The 25,356-nt window shown below is 37.7% G+C and overlaps 2 protein-coding genes across 4 annotated transcripts; both read right to left on the bottom strand.

Moving 5' to 3' along the window:
• Nucleotides 1-133: 133 nt before the first annotated feature.
• Nucleotides 134-2,726, bottom strand: RB195_013446 (uncharacterized protein; the record flags this gene model as incomplete). Of its 2 annotated transcripts, XM_064203262.1 has the most annotated exons (5): nucleotides 134-321; nucleotides 537-624; nucleotides 711-838; nucleotides 2,479-2,599; nucleotides 2,697-2,726. In XM_064203262.1, the coding sequence occupies 5 exons, from the start codon at nucleotides 2,724-2,726 to the stop codon at nucleotides 134-136; spliced, it is 555 nt and encodes a 184-aa protein (XP_064059143.1). The 2 variants fall into 2 exon arrangements, with proteins under 2 accessions (XP_064059143.1, XP_064059144.1); XM_064203263.1 differs by lacking the exon at nucleotides 134-321 and having other exon boundaries at nucleotides 442-624.
• Nucleotides 2,727-9,487: 6,761 nt separating this feature from the next.
• On the bottom strand, nucleotides 9,488-22,935 carry RB195_013445 (uncharacterized protein; the record flags this gene model as incomplete). 2 transcript variants are annotated; one of them, XM_064203261.1, is made up of 12 exons in its annotated part: nucleotides 9,488-9,614; nucleotides 9,667-9,768; nucleotides 9,843-10,011; nucleotides 10,137-10,281; nucleotides 10,340-10,408; nucleotides 11,844-11,958; nucleotides 12,623-12,713; nucleotides 12,778-12,906; nucleotides 13,603-13,669; nucleotides 14,872-14,988; nucleotides 21,347-21,355; nucleotides 22,873-22,935. In XM_064203261.1, 12 exons carry the CDS (start codon nucleotides 22,933-22,935, stop codon nucleotides 9,488-9,490), a joined length of 1,203 nt encoding a protein of 400 aa, XP_064059141.1. The 2 variants fall into 2 exon arrangements, with proteins under 2 accessions (XP_064059141.1, XP_064059142.1); XM_064203260.1 differs by lacking the exons at nucleotides 21,347-21,355; nucleotides 22,873-22,935.
• Nucleotides 22,936-25,356: the final 2,421 nt, after the last annotated feature.

Genomic DNA, 25,356 nt, shown 5'->3' with positions numbered 1-25,356 from the left:
CTATGCTTCGGAAACCTGGGCATTTCGCAAGCAAGAAGAAAACGTGGTGAGCGTCATTGAACGTGAAATCGAGAGAGTGATGCTAGGAGTATCCCGTTTCACGCAAGTGAGGGACGGGATTCGAAGTTCTCTCCTACGTCAACGACCGAAGATTAGAGACGCTGCCGCGTTTGTTAAGGAAATTAAAATAAGGTGGGCCGGACACGTGATGCGCTTTAATGACAACCGTTGGACCAGAGCCGTGAGCGACTGGGTTCCCCGCGATATTAAGCGCATTACAGGAAGACCGCCCACCCGATGGTCCGATTTCTTCATGAAGTCCTTTAAAGAAAAATATGATGCTCTTCGTGTTCCACGCGAAAGGAGGAACCACTGGGCTACTCTGGCACGCGATCGGGACAAATGGAAGAATTACTGGCGCCCGCTCGACCAGTTCGAAGATCAACGGGAGTCAAGGATCAAGGTGACCAGAATTTTAATTTTTTTCGCAACAACCTTTCTGCTATTCTCCTTGAACGAATAGATCGTCTCCTGACCATCCCAAATACTTCGTGGTGGTGGATATTTTCTGCGAAGGCGATACTTCTCCACAGCGCCAAGCTCTTTGCCTCGTTTAGATTCATTCTGTAAATTGGAGTACGTAGATGTAGTAACCATGTGGGAAAAGCTGAAGAAAAAAGAAAAAAGGAAACGTTCGAGAAATCACTAACCTCCTTATATCTAGCCTTATACCAAATCTCCTGTAGTTCCTTGTAGTATCGTTCATCGAATCGTGATCGACCGATCACTTCAAAAAGTCGTTCAAAATTCGCCGAATGGTAGAGAGCGTAAATGTATGCTGAAAAGTGGATGTTACAGTAAATAGAGAAGTAGATTAGACTGATCATTTTGTTTTTTTATTGATTGATGCTAAACAGTATTCAACTATCGTTTTAGTTGACTAATAGAAAAAAGGGAAGTGTTTGGTAGTGTACACATGACGCGAAGCTAATTACTGTATGGTGGCATCAACCTATCTATCCTTGAAAAACAAAGTGACCAGTATTTTGTAATAGTGCGCCTGTGAGGTTTCTAGATGGAACTCTTCATTTGCATGACATGTGAACAACACGTAAGACTACTTTTAATGTAGAGGTTCTGTTTTCACTACCTTGAACGACCATCGAAACACAGACCAAGGGGAGTGTGGCACTTGACGGGATAAATGTAGCATTGCTCCAATCATCCCTTGTTTAGCCCTCTGAAGACGGCGAAAAAGCCGAAAATAAAGAGTTCCATCTAAAAAATACCATTGCAAAATATAGACAGAATATGCCGAGGTTTCACGGGAAGAGAACGGTCGAAGTGACCAGTTGATCTAGGGAGATACTGAAACACGCGCGATCATAGACGGTGGCAATCGATTTATCACAGCGCTGTATCCCACCCCGTATACATATACATATACATATACATGTACATATACATACATACACATAACTCGGGATGCCAATTGGTGCCCGTCTATCAATCCTTGTTCCCCCACCCTTGTTTCTTGATTAGTAGAAGAAGCGATAAAGTGTTTGGCTTTATGAACATAGATAGATACGAAAGCCCATAGGTGATACCAGTCCATCAATCTCTGAGGAATAGAATGCTGGATTAGTGTTAGAGGATATTAAAGCACGGACGATCGGGGACTACTACGTTCTCCGCTGCAGTACATCTAACCAACCACACTTGACTTTTAATTGGCAGAAAACAGTTGAGTAAAGTGTTCGGCGGTTTGCGTAGTTTGAGATGCCGAGTTTCGCATTATTATATGGTCGTTTATACCTGACAATTGTATCCTGGTGGAAAGAAGGCACAAAATTTTTGAGACCAGAACAACAACTGCATCTGCATTTGCTTGAAAGATAAGGACTTTTTTTTCCCAAAATCTGTTGTTTTGAGACAACTTTGATAGTAGAAAGAGGATGTAAAGACAGAATTGGGATTGAAAAATGAAAATGAATGAATTGAAAAAACGCTTAGAAAACGCGGATAGTAAATCGGAAACTTTGAGTATGTGAACATAGAATAAGTCTTCAAAAAATTGTTCTTCGTAAACCCGATTCGCGAAGTATCCGTCACTGAGCTGACAAAACGAATGGAAACCTTCTTTAAGAGCAAATAGTGTTATGATGATTCCGTATCCCTCTTTTTTAATTGAGAACCAAACAAAATAAAAGGACATGAATCTGCATGGATTTTCATGTTTTGATTTTGAATTTGCGACATTCGAATGAAGAGCGGATGGAAAAATGCCAGTGTAGAAGAGCGAAGAAGTTTAGGAAAAGACGCAGGGGAAGAAACCCTGGAATTTTGAAGAATATGATATAAATCAAAATGCTATTTTCTTGTCGTTTTAATTTTATAATTATCTACGAATACAATTAAATGGTGAATAAACGACGAAACACACAACGACAAGTTCATAATAATAAATAAACAGCAAACCTATTTTGACAGGCTGCGAAGTCCATTCTGAACAGAAAACCCGCGAATCCATGTCACGAAAAAGACGCACTAGCTGTTCACCATCTTTTGCTTGGTAAAGCGCAGTGCAGATCACATCTAACTGGAATAATTCACGATAACAAATGTAAACAAAATAAAAAACAACAGTATAGAAATCCATTGACAGTCTAAATACAAAAACAAAACGTAGGACGCACCTGTTGTGATGAAAACGACGATCCGGCCATTATTTTATTTTGATATCACTCTTGGAGCTTTAAACCTGACACTATGTCTCAAAATAATACAGCCACGAGCAATTATAATCGCTTTGAACCCCTTGAGGTAGGTGGGCGGTGCTAACTGTGATCAGCGCCTTCGCCATGATTGGACGCCCATCGGCGCTACAGTATCTCTATCCGCGGCACCTGCGCATTTAATTGCTACTCGTTCTCGTATGTCAGGCGAGAAATCTGATCACATTGCGAATAAATTAGCTCATCCTTCCTGAAATATGCTGGAAATGGTATGGTATAGAGATAAAGTGAATAACAACGTGATGTGCAGAACACAAATTAGATCGCATTTCCTGAGAAAAAAAAAACCTTTTTGTTGACGGTGATGATTCTTTTGAGCATGAATTTAGTTAGAAACTAAATTTTTTCCAGCAAAACTCTTCGATATTTCTAGAATGTGGAAAGAAAACCACCAGAAAAATGCGCGAATTCCTACATATCCTTCCAATACAATTCAATAATTACTTAAGTAGTCAACTACTACAACTGTGATGCTGTTACTAATCTGTTCGCCAATTAGTATTAGTGAACAAGTCAGGTGCGTGATGAAACTTTCGATAAGGAAAAGTATTAGTGGATTTAGACCACGCAACATCTGTCGCTTTGTTTGCAGCAATTCACGCTTCAACAGGGAAGATTTACGGTAGAGGCACTTGAATTATAGAACTTGAAATACGAATTGGTTAGCAAAATGATCCAGAAATTTATTCAAATTAGTGTAGTTCAATCTAGAAAATCTTTCTCTTTTAAAAAGCAGATCTTCTGAATTTGACCCCGTGATCAGTGGAACCATGTTATTTCTTGGTTGTTGATCGAGATATTCCGAGTTCTTTACGAACCAACCAGAATTGGTCCGAAAAATTCGAAATACTCAAAATCCAACTGAGTACAGTCGTAAGGGTCTTCGTGAGAAATCATCGGCTACAATCGTTGCTACTTCAGTTTTTGTCCATGAAGCCTTCAAACAGTAGCGATTATTATTTCCAGCTCTTCAAAATTACATTATTGTTAGTAGTAATATAGTATTTAAATGTCCGAAGAAACAACTTTCTTATGTTCAATTCAATGCAGGTATTCAGAGTAGACCGAGTATTCGAAACGCAAATATTTCGAATATTCGGAAAAGCGTTCCTGTTAGTGTTAGCCACAAAAAGACAGTTGGCTCTCATTATGGATCGCAGCAAACGATGCAAAGTACTCTAATGCTACTTCAGAGGCACTGCTGCTTTTAGAGTACAGTGCATGTTGAGTGAAGGTAAGGGAGGCAGTATTCTCCAGAAGAAAATTTCCGCGACGAAATTTTTCTGCAACCCTTCGTGATAATGTAATATCTCAAATGTTGTGTGCACAGAGAAAGAAAAGTTTGGAATGGATCCCAGGACGAGATTTTAATTGGCCGAAGGGACAACTTTTCATCACCAAAAAAAAAATGGGGGAGGAGGAGGAACAATCATCGACAACTGCTCATGGGAAATAGTGAAAACTCCGTTTTCAGGACACATCCACAAGATTAAACCAAGTTGATACTATTTTTTATTGCTTACTTTTTGTCTCTCAACTTTCCTGAACTTGTAATACTGTTCTGGTAATAGCGATTGTTTCTCATTTCAATATGCTTTCATTCTGGTTTCAGTAGAAGTCCATCCTTTCTTATATGACTTATAAGCTGCTGATGTAATTTTTGAAAATGGATGGGTCAAAGATACATGCCCTTATTTCCACAAATGGAAATAACTGTGGTGATCAAACAGTCCTTTCAGTGGAGTTTCAAATAACAAATTCCGGAGTTTCACTTTCAACTAAAATCCAACTCACAAATTATACTAATCACTTATTTTTTCAACTTTTCTCAATTTCATCCTGTTTTCACACATGAGCGCGTTGAACTTCACAAAGTAGTGATGCTCTGTCAATTGCGTTAATTGTGCAATTATGAATCGGCGGGCGCTTTCAAGTGCGGTAGCTGCAAACGGTTGCGATGTTTACTTAGAGGATTACGTTATTCTGAGTTCTTTTATGGATGTTTTCCCTGCGGGAGTCCCATACAGGGTCATACGTTCCGTTAATTACCGCACAGCCAATACTTAACACCTCATCACTACGTGCTCAAAATGTCTTGTTTCCACACGGGAAACCTGTGATTTGGAGTTGTAGCCTGAAATTAGGAAGTAAACTAGTAATTGAGTTCGGAAACTCGCCGTGAACTCGGTCTTTGGTCTGCTGGTCAAAAATTCCCTAGGAGCTTCCAAGATTCGAGACCTTGGAAATCTTTTAAGAAAATTGCTTGCAAATAAGAGCAGGTGGAGATTATTCTCAGGAAATTCTACCGGCGATTTTTGTTTTCTTATTATGCCAGCGAGATTTTGGTGAAATTTTGTTATTGCCCCTACGTTTCGACAACCTCGTCTTATCAAAAGCCTAAAAATGCTTCGTGCTCTTTGGTGACATGCATATCCCTCCTCCTCTCTTTGCCAAACGCCGATATTGTTCTTAGTACAGTACCCAAGAATTCCAAAATGAAAACAGAGTGATCATGAGTGAACAGTGGCTGGTGAACCACCGGGTTCCTATAGATTGTCACCCAATGGCATTTATGCACTGTCCAGTATCCTTAAAGGCATCACCGCACGAATCTGAGAATTCGATACCGATTCCAGGTGGAGTATTCGTATAAGGAATAGTACGTTATGGAGAGGGGTGTGATTCCGTACATTTCTTCCTAATTCCCGTAAAAAAAAACGGCCCAGAAGATGCGGCTCCGCCTAAGGCTGGTGCGCTGCAATCGATCTCGTTGTAGAAAATAGCGTACCGAAACGCTCGAAGCCGTAACTTCCGGGTAGTTTTGTACGGCAATTAGGAAGAAATGGACGTAATCACCTCACTCTCCTTAATCAACGATCCCGTATATGAATACTCCACCTGAAATCCGTACCACCTCAGATTCGTGGAGTGATGCCTTCAAGTACATACTGTTGTCTGGATAGTGTTAAGGATGTTGTGATGACTGCATGTGATGTTTCTGGATATAAATCGTGCATAGAATTCTAGCTTCTTGAAACGTGGTCCACAATCTCACATCCTCATCTTCTATTGTGCCCAATTATTGTTTGATGTTTTGGAAATCGACTGATTTGTTTGCAGTTCGGCTGCGGAAATACAGTAGCTCCACCTTCATCTTTCTCATTGAAGTATATGCCAACCATTGTTACTCCATACAGAAAGGATAAAAAAGGTAATGAGATGATTGCGTAAAGAGCGGGAAGCAGAGAAGCGTAAGAGTAGTTTTCTTAAAATAGTGTGTGGATTAGGAGAAACGTAGACACACGGGAACACTGGGGTTATCGATATAACCTCTATATTTTAGAATCGTTCCTGCATAAATCGAAAGCAACGGAAACCCATCGAATCGTCAATGTCAAAGTGATACGAAGGCTGAATTCAAAATTTGTTCGAGCGGTGGTTTCGGACAATACAGCCAGAACACGGTATGTACTGTATTTTGAAGTTTGGAGTCAACTATTTTGTGTTATCACTGTATTTTTTTCGTAGTAAGTTAAGAAAATCTTAGATTTTTAGCAGATAGAGTTGGAAAAGGAAAAAGTCATTTGCGAATCGATCAACTTGGGATGCGGCAACTTTTTTACTACAATCCATAATCGTGGAGGTTTTTGGAACGAGTGTTGGCCTATACAAGGACTTGTGGGGACAAACGGTAAAGTATCTTCACTGATCTCCTGCAAAAGATAGTTATGATGCGATGAGCAGGGAATTCTATAACTTTGGTTTCTTGCATAACAAAATGTGAAAATTCGCTTATTCATCTAAAAGTCAGTCCCTAAATGATGAAGTCAGTGTTTTTATCTTCTCGGACAAGTCTGGAATCAATTTACCGACCCCGGAGGGATGAAAAGCTTAGTTGGCAGTAGGTCGGTTTTGAACCATCGACCTTGCGACAACAACGGATTCTTAGCAGAAGATTTTACAACATTTGATTCACCCCAATACACGTTTTCATGATTAATAATTAGAAGTTCTAGGAAGCTCTGCTAACTCTTCTTCGTAAGAACCTGTGCGCTCGATATTTTCCAATTGTCTCAAATTTCACATAAGTTCATGTTTTTTAAATACTTGTATTCAATGAAATTGAGCATTCTAGATAAAGAAAAGCAACATCACTCATGAAAAATTGACAGTTTCTACATATCCCTTCAAAACGTCTACATATTTTTTTGTAATCCCTGTCAGCTGTCACACATGGATCTGTTGCCGCTCAAAAGTTTGTCTCTCTTCTTATTATTTATTTTCTCATTTTCTTCTTCTTTCTCTTCTTATTTTTCTCTTATTTGTGGTAAAACTCCTTGATAAGCATCAATTTCGGGAATTTGGAAAGAGAAAACATTTGGAAACATACTATGGGTATTCTGAGGATTAATTCAGGTGAATTTGTCGGGAAACTTCTAGAACTGCTATGTTTTTGTAAATCAACGTTATGCTTTTGTTTTAGGGCAATTGTTAAACGATTGACCGTAATAAGTGGCAACAGCGGTAAAGGATGAACGATGCCGTTGAAAGGAAGCCGTCAAAGCCGTCATTAGGGGATTAGACGGCGCACGCCATCCTGTTGGCGGTTGACGAACGTCGATGACTGGTAACACCCGCTTAAGGATTCAACGTTGTGGAATGCACTTATTGACCCTTCAAAAATAAATATTCAAAGAAGAGGGAAATAAAACTCTGAGCGGCGGAAACGGTTGAACGCTCATAGATAAAGAAAGCTTGGTTTTTTTTTCCACCTAGATTTCCGGTGAAAAAAAATGTCCCTGGAATTTAATGCGAGCATTTCCTCAGCGATCATTACTGGAAAGTAGTGATCTTCCTTCCATTTCCCACATCCATACAAGAAAGGAGAATGATTCTGACTGAAATTATACGGTAGCGGATAAGAAATAAGTGGAGGATAGACTCAAAGCCTATTTCTTTTTTCTTTTTTGCAATGTCAGTTTAAACGAGAAATTCCCTACAGTAGAATTTTACATTCATACATTTGCATTATTTTTCTCACAATATTTTATCATACGAATGAAAAGTATAAATTCTAAAAATTAATGCAATTGTTAATCCAGGATAGATTTCCTGAGCTTACTTTTGAATCACTATCTTTGTGCCATAAGGCTTAAACTGAGAATAAAATTACTTTTCTACGCGAATATTTGAATATTAAAATAATTGAATCGAGTTGAAATTGACAAATATTTACATGGTCCTCTACCGCGCCGTTCTTTGGAATGTAATTTCTGTTTTACCACATGAGTTCAAGTAGGGACAAACTGTAAACTTGTCGATAGTCGAATTTAAGCAGCAGCCAAGATTGCTAGCAAACTTATTACGGCTAACGTTTTGTCGCCTTCTGTAAACTACATATCTTCACTGATCTCCTGCAAAAAATCGTTATGATGCGATGAGCAGGAAATTCAAAAACGTTGGTTTCTTGCATCACAAAATGTGAAAATTCGCTTAGCCATCTAAAAGTCAGTCCCTAAACACAGTCAAATCAAGACAAGAGGTGAAGGCAAAAAATCATGCGCTGGTAGATTCAGGGACCATTAATTGTTTTTTTACACCAGGCGAACACAACGCTTCTTATGATTTTGACTAAGGCAGCTTTTCGTACAAGGAAAAAATTTGCAGTAAAACTGCAGCAGACGCGAAGCGGTCATCTGTGTCAACATGGGTAAATAAAACAATAATGAAAATAGTGCTATGGTAAGAGTAAAAGAAATAATCAGGAGAATAGAAATATTGCTTGATTTATGACTCTGGCTGTTCCTAAAATGATATCTGTCACCATTTTATGATGTAATTTATTCTTTTATTTTTTTAAAATTTAATCGAATGAACAACAGTAACTAGTCGCACAATGAGAAGGCAGTGAGAGCAAAGCACATGGATTTTAAAACAATTCCTAAGAAACAAAAAAAAAACATTACAAAAACCCTCATATTCTACCTAAAACACCTAACAGAGTCTAACGAGCAGCGCGACTCCAAGAACACCTACCTACTATTCCCGGCAGCCGGCCAATGTTGCTAGTGGATAGCAAATTTATAGAATTCTGATTTTTCTCAGCTTTCAATCTGCGGTATGATTCCGTATGCGAAGGCATTTACAAAGAGAACCTGATAGATGCAAAAAAGCGAAAAAAAAAACAAAGCCCAGTATGAAAAAGTAAATTTACATTACAAATAAACTGTAGCATGAGTGTATCAAAATATACAACTTCCTGAAGTGGGGAAAATTTCTCCGCAATCGAGAATTTCACCTTTGCTGTGGACGAGAACTGATCCAAAATGTCTATTTAGCTTCAAACATCTAATTTTAGCTCTTTGCTAATCACTTTTCATTTCTTCTACTAAATACAATGCAAAAATGGACTAGAGTCGTCTGGTTCACTTGAAAAAAAGACCAGTTCTCGCATCGGTTGCTTTTTCCAAGATGAAATCTGCAAGCACAGAAATTTCCCCTCATATCGAGAATAACGGCAAATACATATTTGATTTCAACGCGATATGATCATACAGTTAGCAACTTCCCGTTCTTGCATTTGGTACCAATCGAGTTCATAATTTAAAGGACTCGTCATAGAGGCGCTGGAATCGCCTCGGATTTCCACGCAGCAGTAATGTGGATTACGGTAGCTGGGTCCTTTAAACAGCCTATAGCATTGCTGGATTGGCGAGGAGCAATGTTTGCTGGTATGTGAAGACTTTTTCGTCGTTTTCCTCCAACTTTTTCTTCTTATGACAACAATTGAAAATCGGAAATTCGTTGAAGAGTTGTTCCCTGCAGTAAAGAACTTTTAGCTCGCTACGCAAAGATCCGCAATATTACGTACCTCAGATTTGGACTGCAAATCATATAAACAAACAGTCGTAGAAGGCTGTTCACGGCTACCAAAATACTGACGGCATCGCTTGCCAACGTATAGAAACGAGTGCTGAAAAAATCGTCATCTGCTGGAAGTCCACTCATTTCGTGTGCTTCATTAATTTAGCAGGACAAATTCAGCACCTACTGCCGTCCTCATTAAATAACAATGAGTTTTCCGGGAATACATTTTCCATCACAGAAATAAATAACGATAATGATGAGCAACAGAGGTAAGTGGTTGTTATGGAGACCATTGTACGTGTCGCACATCGAACTTCGTCACGACGTTTTCTGGACGATTCCATAGTTTCTGGAAAAAAATGTCGACTAATTTGACTACGGAAATTTTCTCAATGGCTCCGAAGAGATGTTCTTCGATTGATTCAATTCTTGATCTTGCAACCGCGGTTCAGAACAAACAAAACGAACACAAACCTTTTCGTACCAACTCCGATACTTTTGGAAGCCCAATAAATGCCGTCACCGCCCAATTAATTCCATGAACTTTTCGTTTTGTCAGCACAACAATAGAAATATTCAGCACTAAGAGTATTGCAAATGGAACGAAAATATGCAGAACCTTGAAAATTTCAGAAAATATTTACATATTTTTGAAGGAAAAATAAAATAAAGCTAACCGTCATCACATAGAAATTAAATATTTGATAATGTTCCCAGCCAGCCAATTTTGGGACGTAGTCGTAACTCTAAACGATAAACTTGTTATTATTCTGAATACGTTGTAAATTAAAAGTCATTGTGGAGGGAGGGACAAAAATGGGGCTCAACGAACGATGTGGAAATGAATGTTCCGATATTTGATCCTGAGAGCAGATGAAGTTTCTTCACCACTCTCAACTCTACTAACCACAATCGTCGATGTATTGCGTTGGGAATAAGTTGTCTTTTCAATTGTTTACATATATTAATTTATTTATCAGTTTTTAAGCGTATATGATAAGAGTGCATTCAAGGTATTTTCAAGAGCACACTCCATTTTTGCCTATCACTAAATGCCATGTACTACACTTTACATGGGTGGGTGTAGAGCAGTCGGTAAGAGGTTCCCCGGTCTGCACAATCGATCGGAGGTTCGAAACCGCCCTACTGCCAACCAAGCCTGTCATCCCTCCGTGGTCGATAAATTGGTACCAGACTTGTCTGGGAGGATAAAAACACTGACTTGACACATCGGCTAGCCCAGCAAGTCATTCTATGGGCCAGTTACACGTTCGTGAACCTCAAACGATTCTGAATTGAAGTGAACGTGGGGGCGCATCCCAAGCGGACTGATTAACGCTAGAAACTTTATCCTTTATCCTTTAAACTTCTACCATACCACTGTTTTCATTATTGTTTTATTCATCCATGTTGACACAGGTAACCGCTTCGCGTCTGCTTCAATTTTGCTGCAGAATTTGTCTCTGTACCTGTACTCTGATTGATTAACGCCAGAAACTTTATCGACTTTATCCTTTATCTCATTTGCATTATTATTGATTGATTGATTGAGTTACAACGTCCCCTCAGATCGGTAAAAGTGATCATATTTAGGATTTTCTCTACAACTTTAAAGGCAGACATCATGAAAATTAAAGACCCAAATGATACTTTGACGCATTTTCAGTTCTCCGTTCTTTTTCCGACGACTAGGGGAATAGAGGGAGGAACCGCTCTCATTTCGTAATCTACATCCCGGACTCTTAAGTTTTCTTAGGGTCTCTGTATAACGTGAATTTCGTGACACCCTGCTTCTATGGAATTTCAGTGTTAGGAAATAATCTTTCACTATACCTTGGCAGCTTTTCATTGAGTTTCTTGAGAAATATTGAAAAAGCAACACCGACTAACATAGAACCAGTTTAGTTCTATGTTCGGAAACAAATATATATATATATTTATTTTTTTTTTTTTTATATATATATATATATATATATATATGAAAAAAATTGATGTTTTTTACATACAAATCTGTACCTTCCGTTTTTGTATTCACTCAATGTTTATAAGCTCGTTCCAAGCTGAATTTTCTTTCCTCTTTTAAAAATAAACTATTTTATTAATAATTGGAAGGTTGCCAAGTTTAGTGTTTTGGTTTTCTTTACAACTCTTTCCTTCTTCAATCGATATTCACAGACTCACCATATAAATGGGACATTCTGGCCGGAATGCGATCACATATTCGAAGAAAGCCGGGAGACGTAGACCAATCACTCCCAGAAGCACTACGCCAATGGTAAGATATCGGCCATTTTCACTGCAATCGAGCAATAAATTCTGAGTTCTGTAACAAAAAATCCAAGAAAGAAGAGATTCATCCAGTTATCCTTTCACTAAAGGCCGATGAAACTAATGAACCGTGAGGGATTAAGGCAATGAGGATGAAGCGCAGTATAAGAAGACCTTAAGGAATTAGGGCAATGAGGGAGAAGTGTAGGATGAGCAGGTCTTCTTTTTTTTGCTCTACATAAAATGCACCGTCCAAAAGCGGCTCCGATGCAAAAAGTGCACAATTAGAAATGGAGCTCACAAAAGAATCGAATTACTGTAACAAATATAATCAGTAAAAAGGAGACGTGGAAGTGCATTTGGTTACGAGAAAAATTTGAACTTCCAGAGAAAAACACCGAGCTGCACTTTTCAAGCCCGGGTGCGAAACAACCGCAGCACAAAAAAAAGTCTCGAAAATTTCTTGCAGTTCACAATTGAATTTTCAAACACAGTAATAGGAGTGTTCTCATTCTTTGCTTCTTTATACAACGAGAAACAAAATTAGGAACATGAGAGATGAAAATTCAGAAAAGATGAGAGACAACCATTGCGTAGAAAATTAGGAAATAGGAAATTAAAATAGGTAATATGTCAAAAGCCTGCGGTAGAACTGAAAATTCACTGATTTGTACTAAAAACTAAGAACTAACGTCACTAAAGATTCCAACGAATGTATCTCAGCGACGACAATGAATCGTTCCATTGTAGCACATAGAATCATGTAAGTGGACGCAAATTGTACTGAAACTCAACAGTTGATATTTTGTTAATCCATCCTGAATCAGGGTAAAACTAAGCAGCTCACCCATTCGGCTAGTGCCGAAGACAAGCATTGCGTAGACGTGCCAAAAATGATAGAGGAATTCATTCTGATGATAGATTGCCAACGCATCCACCGTAAAGAAAGGGATGTACAGTAGATCCATGAGGAGATCTTGAAACATTTTATCCAGTAGAACAAAAAAAAAACAAAACAAAAATAGTGGAATTTTCTGGCAGGATAAATTTTTTGAAGCAGCTAATTTCATCTAAAATCTTGGGAAATGTCCAGAGAAAAGCTTCCTCGCTTAATTTGCCCTATTTTCAATACACCAGCATCGTAGTCACTATCTATAAAACTTGAGTGAAACGTAAATTTCATCGCAAACTTACAAATATTCGAAAAAATCTTTTTTCTCTTCATTTTATTTTTTTTTTCGATATTTCAATGTGTGCATTATAATTATAGAATTTACATTTAAGACAAATCTCATATCAAATATTCAAAAAAAATTTTCGCTCCATTTCCAATATTTTAATACGTGGTCAAGATTAAGGCGTTATCTCCTTCAAATTGACCATATGAGTGAGCCAAAAAAAAATCTCCAGAGAATTTTTAAAAGCATGGACTTGTATAATCCAATTTGTTACTAGTTTCCTTTCAAAAATAATTCATTAGGTTTTAAATCTATTTTATTTTTTTTCACTAGGAATATGCTTTGCAAATTATGGGACGCTTGTAAAATTGAAATTTTGCAATTCCCATAATAATTCCCATAATTCAGTGGAGTCTTTTCAAAGAGCGGACAAAGATCAAGTTATTTTGCAAAAATTAACAACGAACTTTTTTTGGTAAAACTAATCAACTAACCAAGAAGAGCCAGCACAAGTAGATACAGCGTGGATGACCTTCTCGAATGACATCTCGAGAATAATCGCTGAAAATCCTTACAATCAATTATGTAGATTTAGAGATGAATAAACTGAGAAGATGACATGAACCGTAAGAGGTGCGGTCACGTATAGAACTAAAGTTTATGAATATTCAAGTTGAGTGCTTGGATCATTATAAACAAAAAAAAAGTCATCCAAAAAAAGCGAGTCATTTACCCGGTACCACTTATCGATTGGTTCGAACGATTAATCATACGTGGACAAGTATACATAATTTTCCTCCCTTATCCCTTTCCGTGAAAAACGATCCCTTATAATCTGAAAAAAGGGATACCAATGATTTCTTGTTACTTTCTCTATCTTTCTCCACTAACAATACATTAAAACTAGATCTACGAGCTAAGGATCGACATTCCTAACCTTTCCAAGTCGTTAAGTTGGTAGTCAATCCTAGTACTACACCGGTTAACTCATTAATGCCGATTCGATACATCCGGTGGAAATTATTTCCGGCTAAATCCTCAGAAACGAACAGCATGTTATACAGCCAAATTCAAATTTCCGGTGATCAGACCATTGGAATGAAGATCAACAAACCAAAATATATTTTCTTATGCAGTAAAACTCTAATAACCCTGATACCCTTATAATTTTTAGAAACAAAATAGGCCAATATAAAATGAAATTCTTATGAATTATTTGCTATTGTTGATATCTTCTTTTCACTACAAAATTTTTCACTGAATGGGAGCCTGACATCATATTTTTCGAAAAATTCTTCACTTATAGCGTTGAAAAATCCTAATCAGATCCTTTGAATACATGCAGGAAGTGAAATTTTCGGAGCAACCTGTCATTTTCAGAACTCGTGAATCAAATTATATGTGTTCACGTGCATGTGCATCAATACGGAACATCTTTCCTTCTATCCTTATTTTTCGAAATCATCCTTTTGCAGAAATATAGCTTTAATTCCAATGAGAAAATGTTTATTTTGGAAGCCACGTTGTTTTTCTACGGACGCCGTTCCTTACGGGACCATAAGGAGTAACACGGGCACTCGGTTAAATCGGATGTCCTTAACTACTACAGCACTTCTCATTCACTTCACCCTTATATTCGGTAAATCCTTTCCCAGCATATTTCTTTTTTTTTCTCGCAAAAAATGGAATTTCGCACTCTCTAAACTGCCTAAGACCTAACGGACCTGCTGTAGGACAAGATAAAGATCATGAATCAGATTTACCAGTAATATGCAATTACAGACAACACCAGCAAGTGCGATCGGAGTCCCGATATAGACGATCACAGCGTAGCGGACGAAATCGTAACTCTCGTTGCGAGAGCACTCTTCGGAGGACATCTGGAAGAGAGCACAAATAAATCCCATCACTAGCCAAAGTAAATTAGTGCACCTGAAGCGAGATAAAACAAAAAAATAGCAGAAAAAAGTCTAAAAAATATGTTTAGAAGTGTGTAAATGACAGAGAATGTGAACAAATGGATTTTTTTGTACTTGTGCATATTTGTGTGTATACACAATTAGTAAACAATTGCAATAAAATAGTTTACCATTAGACTATTTCCCTAGAATTTTCTTTTGAGAGTAAATTCGAGCTCAATTCGTACAAAATCTGGTATTTGCATATTTTCCTTTCATCATTCTGGTTTCCCTTAAATGTACCGCATCACGAAATTCACGTAGTGTCTAAATCCGATGTAAAAATAGAGAGTACAGGATGTCATTACGGAGGTCACAGTGGCCCCGTTCCACTTCCTCTAATCGTCCTTTAAAAAAAGAGACGGCGTTTGTTCCTATGAGGTACGACGTGAGGACGCAGCACCTTTGTACACGCGCCGCGTTCACGAGTGAGCAGTCTAAAATCAATGGGGTCCCCTCAGCAGCCGTATGAGCAGCCTACCCAATTCAATGGTAATGTAATATAATAATAGAAAATAGAAGAGAAAAAAATAGAATGGAAGAGAACGAATGCTAAGAGAGTGGACGAGAAAAAAAGAAAATAGGCTTCCGTTTCGCCTTTGCCATTAGACGGAATCAAAACCTCAATGAATAGGCTGCTAAGAGATCTGGAGCCAGACAAGGATGCCGCTTTCTAAAGTACGTCGCAGGAACAAACGCTGTTCCCACGCTTTTCCTACCTTTTTTTCAACAACCGTCAGGAGAAATTGAGAGGAGCCACTCTCATATTAGTAATCTTCATCTCAAATCTCATTTTCCATCGAATTCCTACACTACTTTTCAATTTCCAGATGCGTTGCCTTTAAAGGCATCACTCCACGAATCTGAGGTGGTACGGATTTCAGGTGGAGTATTCGTATACAGGATGGGAGACTATAGAGATGGGGTGGTTCCGTCCATTTCTTCCTAATTGCCGTAAAAAACGGCCTGGAAGATACGGCTTCATGCGTTTTGGCGGACTATTTTCCACAGCGAGTTCGACTGGAGCGCGTCAGCCTTGTGCGGCGCCGCATCTTCCTGGCCGTTTTTTACGGCAATTAGGAAGAAATGGACGGAATCATCCCCCTCCCCATAGTCTCCCATCCCGTATACGAATACTCCACCGGAAATCCGTACCACTTCAGATTCGTGGGGTGATGCCTTTAAGAGACAGTGCTGGTGTGCTATGAGAAATGGTCAACTAATAGAACAAGGAGACGGAGACAGAAATCGTTACGGGACCAGCATACTCTAGCACATCCGAATCCATGTTTAAACGTGACTTTATCGTTTCAATATTCTGCGCTTAACACGTGCATTTCGTTGTTTCCATTTGAAATTCTCTCCGAGGACCGGTGGAATTTTTTTTCGCTCCATTTTTCATCCCTTGAGATGTCTCATCCAATCTCGGCATTACATTCGGAAATTTCCTTCTCGTTTCTATTAATTTTAGAGTTTCATTTTATTTTGTAATGTTGCTATTCCCTACATATTGTAAATACAATTTCAGTTCAGGACAGGTCCGGCAGAGAATTGTGGGGGGGGGGGGGGCATTTTGAGAATCGCTCGTATTACTGTAGCCGTCCAAACATTCCTCCCATAGTCCCCTTAGTCTTGAAAGTTTTTTTCTAAATAAAATTTCAATTCATAGAGCGGTACAGAAAAGGAGAATGTAGTTATTTCTGCATATTTCTTTCTAAAATGCATTATACATTCCATTACAAGTGAAGCATAGCGAACAAATTGTCAGAGTAGAGGAAATTGGATTTTTTGAGCTTTTCAATCGAAATGTGAGCTTGTTAAGTATGAAAATGTAAAGGATGCATGACAAGACTTTAGTGGATTGAACACCATTCAATAATGGAGCAGTGTATCCTCACTACTTTCCGTTTCATTTGAAATCTGGGTTTTTCTACTGAATTCAAATTATCCACTAGTTAAAGCGGCTATCGTTGCCTTTTTTCGTGGATTTTATTAGATCGTTTTTGTCAATCATGTATAAATTTTAAATCTTGGTTATACACGAATTTGAGTACACCGTGAAAGTACAGTAGTAGTAAGAAGTCGTTTGGAAAAAGTGTTAGCGATGTTCGAGTTGTGATCGCTGAAAATTCTTTTATTGTTGGGTAGGGTAGGCGGCGAAGAATCCCGGGAATCTGAAACTTTTGACCTTACCGAAAAACCCGGAGAGAGATCTCAGTCAAGTGGCGTCGACCACGGCCGTCACAGGGACTTTGTGGGAGTCAATCAGTCTCATAGTGCACGTGTTCTAGTATTTATCACTGAGCTATCTATAGCATATTGGTGCCAGACTTGTCTGGGAGGATAAAAAAGGCCGATTTGATCATCGGCGGGCCCCCGCAAGTCACTGTATAGGCCAACACGCGTTCCAAAACCTCAACGATTACGAATTCCAGTAAAACGCGTTGGCGCATCCCAAGTGGATTGATACGCCAGTGACTTTATCCTTTTTATCTATAGCAATCATTTTACAACATTCGGATACGATTGGAGGAGCAAGAACTGGATAAGCTGGTCCGCATGAATCCAATGATGTTTACTAAGAACGGAATGAATCGTGAATAGACGAACACTGGCAAAATTACAGTGATTGCAACTTGTAATTCTATCTCTCTCTATTATCTCTACACTCTGTAAGACTGGTCTCAGCAGAGTGCTATAAAGGATAAGAATAAACTTAAAGGATAAAGTTTCTGGCGTTAGTCAATCCGTTTGGGATGCGTTCCCACGTTCACTTCAATTCAGAATTTCATCTGACGTTTACGAACGCGTGTCTAGGTCCCATACAATGAATTGCGGGGGCTAGTCGATGTGTCAAGTCAGTGTTTTTATCCTCCCAGACATGTCTGGTACCAATTTATCGACCCCGGAGGGATGAAAGGCTTGGCGAGCACTAGGGCGGATTCGAAACTCCGTGTAGGCAGCGGAACCTCTAAACAACTCCCCTACACCCACCCAAAACGGAATACTATGTTTGTATTCCATCTTTGTAGTGTGTATTCAGCAACGGAATACTATGTTTCTCAAAATTGGACTTAGAATTTATGGAAAATACACAGTAAGAAGAGCAAGTGGAAAACAACCTGCAAATGGTTCATTGAACTCGTGCTGAAAAATGTTGCAATAACGGAATGAACGAACGAACGAACCGCCTTTTGAATAGCAACTTAATTGATAGTTTGGGTGCACCATTCAATTGAAAAGAAAGTGTTTTTGTTCGTAAAAAGACACATAATATTGAAATTAAAGGCGCCATACCACAAAATTGAAGATGTTGGGATCTATATTCGAGAAAATAATATGGAATACGCTCAATTCCTTTTCACTATCTCGAAGGACAGCGTGTGAACCGGTTTTGACGTTCGCGTTTCCCTACGAGACACCTAACAACGTTTCACGTATGTGAACGCAAAGCGTCGGCCAGCGAGCAGGAAACACAGTGTCAGCAGCACATTCGCTCACAAACTCGGCGCGTGTGTTAGCGCTCGCATACGTGTCACGTTGTCAGGCGCCTTGTAGGGAAATTCGATCGACAAGACTATTTCTCATGCTATTTTTCAGGATAATTAGGGGGAATTGAGCTCATATAGGTGGTCAACACCCATAACCGTTGCTTCTCCTTGAGAGACCCCAACATCGTCAACTTCTTGGTATTCTACCTTTAATCAGGGAATGTTTCGGGCCCAACGACTGGGAATAATATTCAAAAATTTTCACATTTAATTTTACGACTCAGAGATTGGACATCAAAAAGGAAATGTTGCGTGCGGGTCGAATCAGGTACTGTGGAAAATTTGTAAATCACCTACTATGAAGTAGAATAAACACACGATACTATTTTGTATTTGTGAAAATGGTGGGCGTTTCATAATTCCGCATAAGCAAATGGATGTGAAGCATGGCATTTAACAAAAAAATCCAAGGGAAATTAACAGCCAGAGTGAATCGTTAAATCCGTAAAAAGGTTTACTATTGAAAACTCAGTCATGAGAAATCAATCACTATGGAAATATGAGACAGAATGAGCTGAAGGCTAAGACGGTTTTCAAGGATTTTCCTCTGGAAAAAAAGCACGTTAAAAAGAGTTGCAGAGACGAAGAGCGCTTCTGCAAAAGGGAATAAAAAAAGAGAAATACACCAATAGTGACTTGTAAACAAAGCCAAGGAATAACAATGTAAACAAATATTACGATCTGTCAGATCCATGCGCAACTTGGAGCGCATCCAAAGCCATGCATATTGGATGACAATATTGGACTGTGCAAACCAATAAATACATTTCAAAGCAAGTATTTAGTTGTTTTCATTCATAAATGAATAGAAAAACTGCGAATTGTAGGAAAACATCGCGGGGATGTTCTGTTCTTGTTTATTTATAGCCATTTTTTCTGGATTGAGCTAGAATGAATTTATTTTTTACAACGCAGACGAGAGTGGGATATCCAGGGCGAAATTCCTTCTTTTGTTTCCTAATTAAATGAACTAGAGCAGATTCGTAGGAGCTTGTAGAGCTCGAATGTTTTCATTTAAATAGTGGAAAGATAAAATTTTAATTCACCGTTAATTCTAACAAAATTTTAAAAAAATCTAAATATTCCTAAATAGAAAAAATTTAACTCAAAAAGATTAAAGCAGTAAAATCAGTGAAGAGAAACTCTTTTATGCCCTTTTGGGACGCTATTTAAGAAGATGAAAAGTAAAAAATTTCTGACGGCTGATTTCGATTGAGAGGAGCAAAAAAAAATTCTACTACTGTGACTGCGGAAAAAATATCAAAATCCTCCTTATGATAAGCGCTTGTTTGCTAGAAATATATCTAAAAAATGGAATAATTAAGAAAATCCAAGGGATACACGTATCTCAAACGGTGAATGGATTGGGATGTGACGGAAGCGATACTGAAGACACACACGCGGTGACCACGCCCACACAGGAACAAAGGTTATTTTACTTTGAAAAAAAACACTATAGAGATTTTGGCTAGACGCATGGATAGTTACGTCTCCGACGTCCATTATCACAAAAATATTTCTTATTAAGAATACTTTTTATTTACTATTTATTTGTAACACGGTCTTGATCTTTTAAGGAACATTGAAGATATTTCAGCACTCGAAATCTACCTCTGAATAAACTGTGACCAACGTGTATGTTCATGGTTTCCCGATCATTGTCCTCAGGAAGATACCAGGGTCAAAACGGTAACGTTTTTTTGCGTTGATCAATCCGTTTCTGATCTACGAACAGGCTCGACTTCAATCCAGAATCGTTTGAGGCTCACGGAAATGTATGCGGCCTATACAGTGACTTGCAAGGCTCAACCAGTGTATTCTTATCCAAATAGGTATTCTTATTTCTCCTAACAAGACTTTTCCTTCGAAAAAAATTAAAATTATCAATTAATTTAAAAAATTTTCTCGACTACGAATGGTTCGATGAATTGATGCGACTTTTGGTTGACTTCAGGAGGTTTCGAACCATCGAAAGTACACTGTAGTGGAAATCAAATCAAATAACATTCCACAAACTTTATGGTTAGAGTCAAAAGCAAAATATCTCTTATCTCACAAAGAGTTATTGTGTAGGTAACAGATTTTTTTCCAGGTATTGGTCAACTAAATTATTTTGAAAAGGCAGTAAGGCAGTTTTTGCATCCAACAGGATTTGGTTTAAAAAAATAGTGATTTTTTAATGGGGTCGAAATGAGTGTTTTTCTTGGATTCTTGGAATTCTTAGGAGATCCACGAAAAGGATTATGATGTTGGAGGAAACAAGAGACAGTAAACTGTTATTTATGGCCTATAATACTAAATCTTCTATTTCCACAAGTACAAATGAAACGTCTCAAAGATTAGATTTCTACCTTGTCTCACATTTATCCCCTATCTCAAAAAGATTATGCGTAACGGAACTTTTCAAACTTAAGGCAATGATTTATTAGAGTAATATAATCTAGATGAAAAGATATCGATTTAATCGAAAATGTATAATTTTTTAAATACATTATCTGTCATTTATAGTTTATTTGGGGTCTCATATGGAACTACAGCAAATAGTAAGAAAAAGAAAAAAGAAATTGGACATGAATGGGAGACGACATTAAATATAACTGAAAAATGATTTGTTGTAATAGTATTTTAACATTTTATTTAGGAAATGAAGACTACAAGATGAGTAGCTGTAATTATGTATTTGTGAAAAAAATTGAAAATAGGAACAAAACGAAAGAGGAAAATCTCACTTCAATTCCCTTGAATTATGACTCCGTTCAAATGATTCTTTTCACTATGCGCACGAGAATATCTGTAAACTGTGGACTAAGTGGGTTTTCAAAGAAATGCAAAAAGAAAGTCCTCAAAACAATGAATCATTCAAAAATCAGAAGCATAAGAAATCATGAGATGAAGTTGTGTGAGAAAAAAATTTCTTTAACACCAGGATCATATGATAATTCAAGAACTCTCGAGAAATAAAAGGAAGAAAGTAAACATTTGTTTGCCAGGTTATGAATAGAACTTCTGAAGGAAGGGAAGGAGCTTCTGAAAGTTGCATCAGGAATTCGCGAATGCTATGTCTTATTAGTAAAGATAATTTACTCACTTTTTTACTGTCAAAGAAAAAAAATGTACGCAAATGTTCACGATAGCCGAGAGTACCTGAAATGCTCCTAGAAGAAATTTAAATTTGAGACAAAAAATCAAAAATCAAAAAAAAAAAACAAAAAAAAAGCGAAATCCACATATCACATCGATGTATGTGAAATTCTCTTCAAGTAATATTTACTCTTGAACTCATTTGAGGGACCAAAGATAAATCTTACAGAGGAACCAGGAAATAAAAAGAGAAGATCCACAACAAAAACTTCCTTATCCTTTTCGTGAAACTCCCATTCATGTACATGTTTACGTCTTCTTGCTATTCGAACAAATAATGAACCATTGAGAGGCAAATAAACATTGTAGCGTTCACTTGCACAAATTAAAAAAAACAGTCTACTGGGCAGTTTTTGCTTTTTCATTCTAAGGCGGGAAGACCTTTTCAGCAACAGAAATAGTACAGAAATACAATGTGCAGAAACAAAAAGCAACGAAATTTCCCAGTATTTCTTCCTTACGTGATAATATTGCACGAATTTAAAAGATATACGAGGATAATTACTTATAATAACAATGTCCATAATATATGGACAGCAAGGATAAAATAATCTGGAATTTATGTAGCACATCGTGCTTAATAATATTTAATAGTACCTTACTTCGCTTGAAATGTTCCATGTTAAATTGATGAGCATTAACACTAAGAGTATTTATAGAGTTAAAAAAAACGTCCATTCTGTCAATAGAACCACTTTGTAGACTAAAAAAACAATGAAGAAGGTTAAAATATAAGTCCCACTAGAATTCGTCTATGCTTTAGATTTCAACTTCGAAAAACTGGATGAATCCGATGACTGCATTCAGAAAATTTTTGCTAGAAAAAAGTAGAATGTCACAAAAACTAAACGCAGACGTTGGAGGACATTTTGAGAATTTCGTAGAGTCGAATCTTGTGATAATGGATGGAATTTTCTTCGCGTTAACACATTGGCGACAAAGGTGTTTCAAACGATATCGACTACGCGTGGGACCACGACTATGTTTTTTTTGTGGTCGCCCATTGTCCGACTGCATCGCCGCATCGAAAATGTCCAGAGAAGCAGCGATTACCGAACAGATTATATATTTGATAACTCTGATATATGGTATTTGATAGCTGATATAGAAATACTTTATGAGGAGTCCCCAACATCATAGGCGCTTCTTCCTTGCGTCCGACGGCATCGTCGAGCATTCTCGTCAACGTTAACGTTAAAAAACACATTTCATGTGGACAAACTTTCAAATCAGAGTGTACGTTCCCGTACCCAAGGAGAAAACAACTGTTAGAGCAATTATGAACCATATAATCGCTTGTTAGAGGTGTTATTATCAACCTTCATGTTTCAAAAACAAACTCCCTACGGGTGGAAAGGAAAACGAAGTGGATTTTTGTTGTAATTCTTGCTCACGTATATCCTGATCAAAATCTAGGGATGTTCTGGGGGAAAAACCACCAGAATCTATCGATCGAAATGAGGATTTTGTGCCGAGAGGCATGAGATCTACGCATCTATGTACGCGTTTCTCCTCTCGGTAAATCCACCCATAATTACTATTGTAATTTTTTTTGTGAAATCCGATCCGATTTGTTAAATATACGGAAGGAAACACCAGCAAATTACGATCGGATTTAACGAGTGAAGGATCCAGAACTCACTAACCATGTGCATGTAATTAATTCTCAAAAAAAGGTGATATGTCCTATTCGTTAGACTTAAAGAGAAAAAGAGGGAGAGAGTCTCAGACTATAAATGAAGGAGGAAACTTTTAACTTCACCGCCTTAATCATTAATTTTTCAGATTTTTGTCTCTTCAATCTTATTTTTGCATAGAATTTGAAAGTTGTAGCCCTGAAACTAAGTGAAACATCAATATTTAATTGTAAAAAAGGAACAGACATCTATATATTACAACAAAATTATGATCAGCTTAATTGGAGCATTTATATTTAGTTGAATAGTAGGAATCAGGTGATAAAAACACCAACGATTAATCCTCTTAGATAACTCGGTGGCTAAGAAGTAAAAATAAATACATTATTTTCAAAAGAGTTTTCCATTAGAAGACATTTTGCTCTACGAAAGGGAATTCGGAGAAATAGTAGAAGAATCGGGATGAAGCAGTACATAGGGCAATGAATAGTGAATTTTGATGAATAAGACAGAAACTAGTAGAATATATATGGCCAATGGGACCCTCGAATGGGAAAATTCCACAGAATTTACCGCTTATTTACAGCAATTTCTCAAAAAGATGTATACGTGTACTTGGATAATAAATTTGAATGGACGTACGAGGCTAAGCGAGATCGCAACGGAAAAGTCCAGTTCTGATTATGAAGATTACGGTACTAAGTCGGGGCCTTTTTAGCCAAGTTTAATTTAATTTAAATTTAATTAAAACTGTAAGTTTTCCGCTGGGGACAGATGTATTTAATGGATATTGCCGACTATTTTGGTTCTATTTGTAAACACTGCTCTTCACAAAAGATGGTTTGCCTGAAGGAATAATTAGAATTTTAAGAGGTCACGGCCTGACACTCAATAAAGAACTGATTAAGGTACAAGCATTTTAACGGATAATAAATACTAAAAAAGTCACTTAGACAAAATGGTTTGTTTTGAGAAAATTATGCGTTAAAAAAGTGAGCATATGAAAATTTATGAGATGAAAAAAATGAAAAAAAAATTGAAACTACATATTTGTGACTCAATATTTTCTTCCATTAAAATCACCCAATTCACTCAATTGAAAGAGTGGAAATTCTCAGAAATTCCTCAGAATTTTCGACCACTATGAAATAAAAACTAAATAACCGAGAGATTCATACGACATCACTTGAACAGCTCCAAAACGGCAGAATCCCAGAAATTCATTAACGTAAGCTATGAATAAATAAAGAATAAATGGATAAAATCGCAGGGGTATCAATCCACTTGGGATGCACCAACGCGTTTTACTGGAATCCGTAATCATTGAAGTTTTGGAACGCTATTGACCCACATAGAGAGTTGCACTGGTCAGCCGATGAACAAGTCAGTGTTTTTATCCTCCCAGACAAGTGTAGTACCAATTCATCAACCCCGAAGGGGGAAAAAACTTGGTTGGCACTAAGTCGGTTGCGAAACATCGGCAGTGTGGCCGGAGCGGACCCGTAACTGATTGCGCTACACCCGTCCCATAAATAAATAAAGAAAACCAATCGTTGTAGGTAGCATACGGTAGCATATGACTGAACTGACTGGAAAAAGTTCAGTTCTTAAATTTTTCTTCGTCAAAGCAGCCGAGAAATCCGAAATAACTCTCTAGAGTAGGCATAAGAAGGATTTAAAATCGCTTTTACAAAGATGTTCTCTAATATATGAGCTTTCTTCTGCTTTCAAAGAAAGCGAGAGACGAGAAATTTACAAGAGAGGAATTTCGGGATTGTATTCTAATCCTTTGGAAAAAGAAAAGGAAAAATTTGGACCAAGAGCAAAAACAACTAATAACAAATGTTAGATATTGTCTGATTGATTCGAAAAGACATAGTGCTTAGGAAAATTAGCATTCCCTGCTCCCACAAATCATCCATGAGATCCTGAATCTCTCCAACAGTCCAGTAATGTTGTGG

This window comes from Necator americanus, chromosome V (assembly GCF_031761385.1).
Source record: "Necator americanus strain Aroian chromosome V, whole genome shotgun sequence".
Taxonomy (NCBI): domain Eukaryota; kingdom Metazoa; phylum Nematoda; class Chromadorea; order Rhabditida; family Ancylostomatidae; genus Necator; species Necator americanus.
Note: the sequence above shows the minus strand (reverse complement) of the source record. Positions and strands in the feature narration are given on the sequence as shown.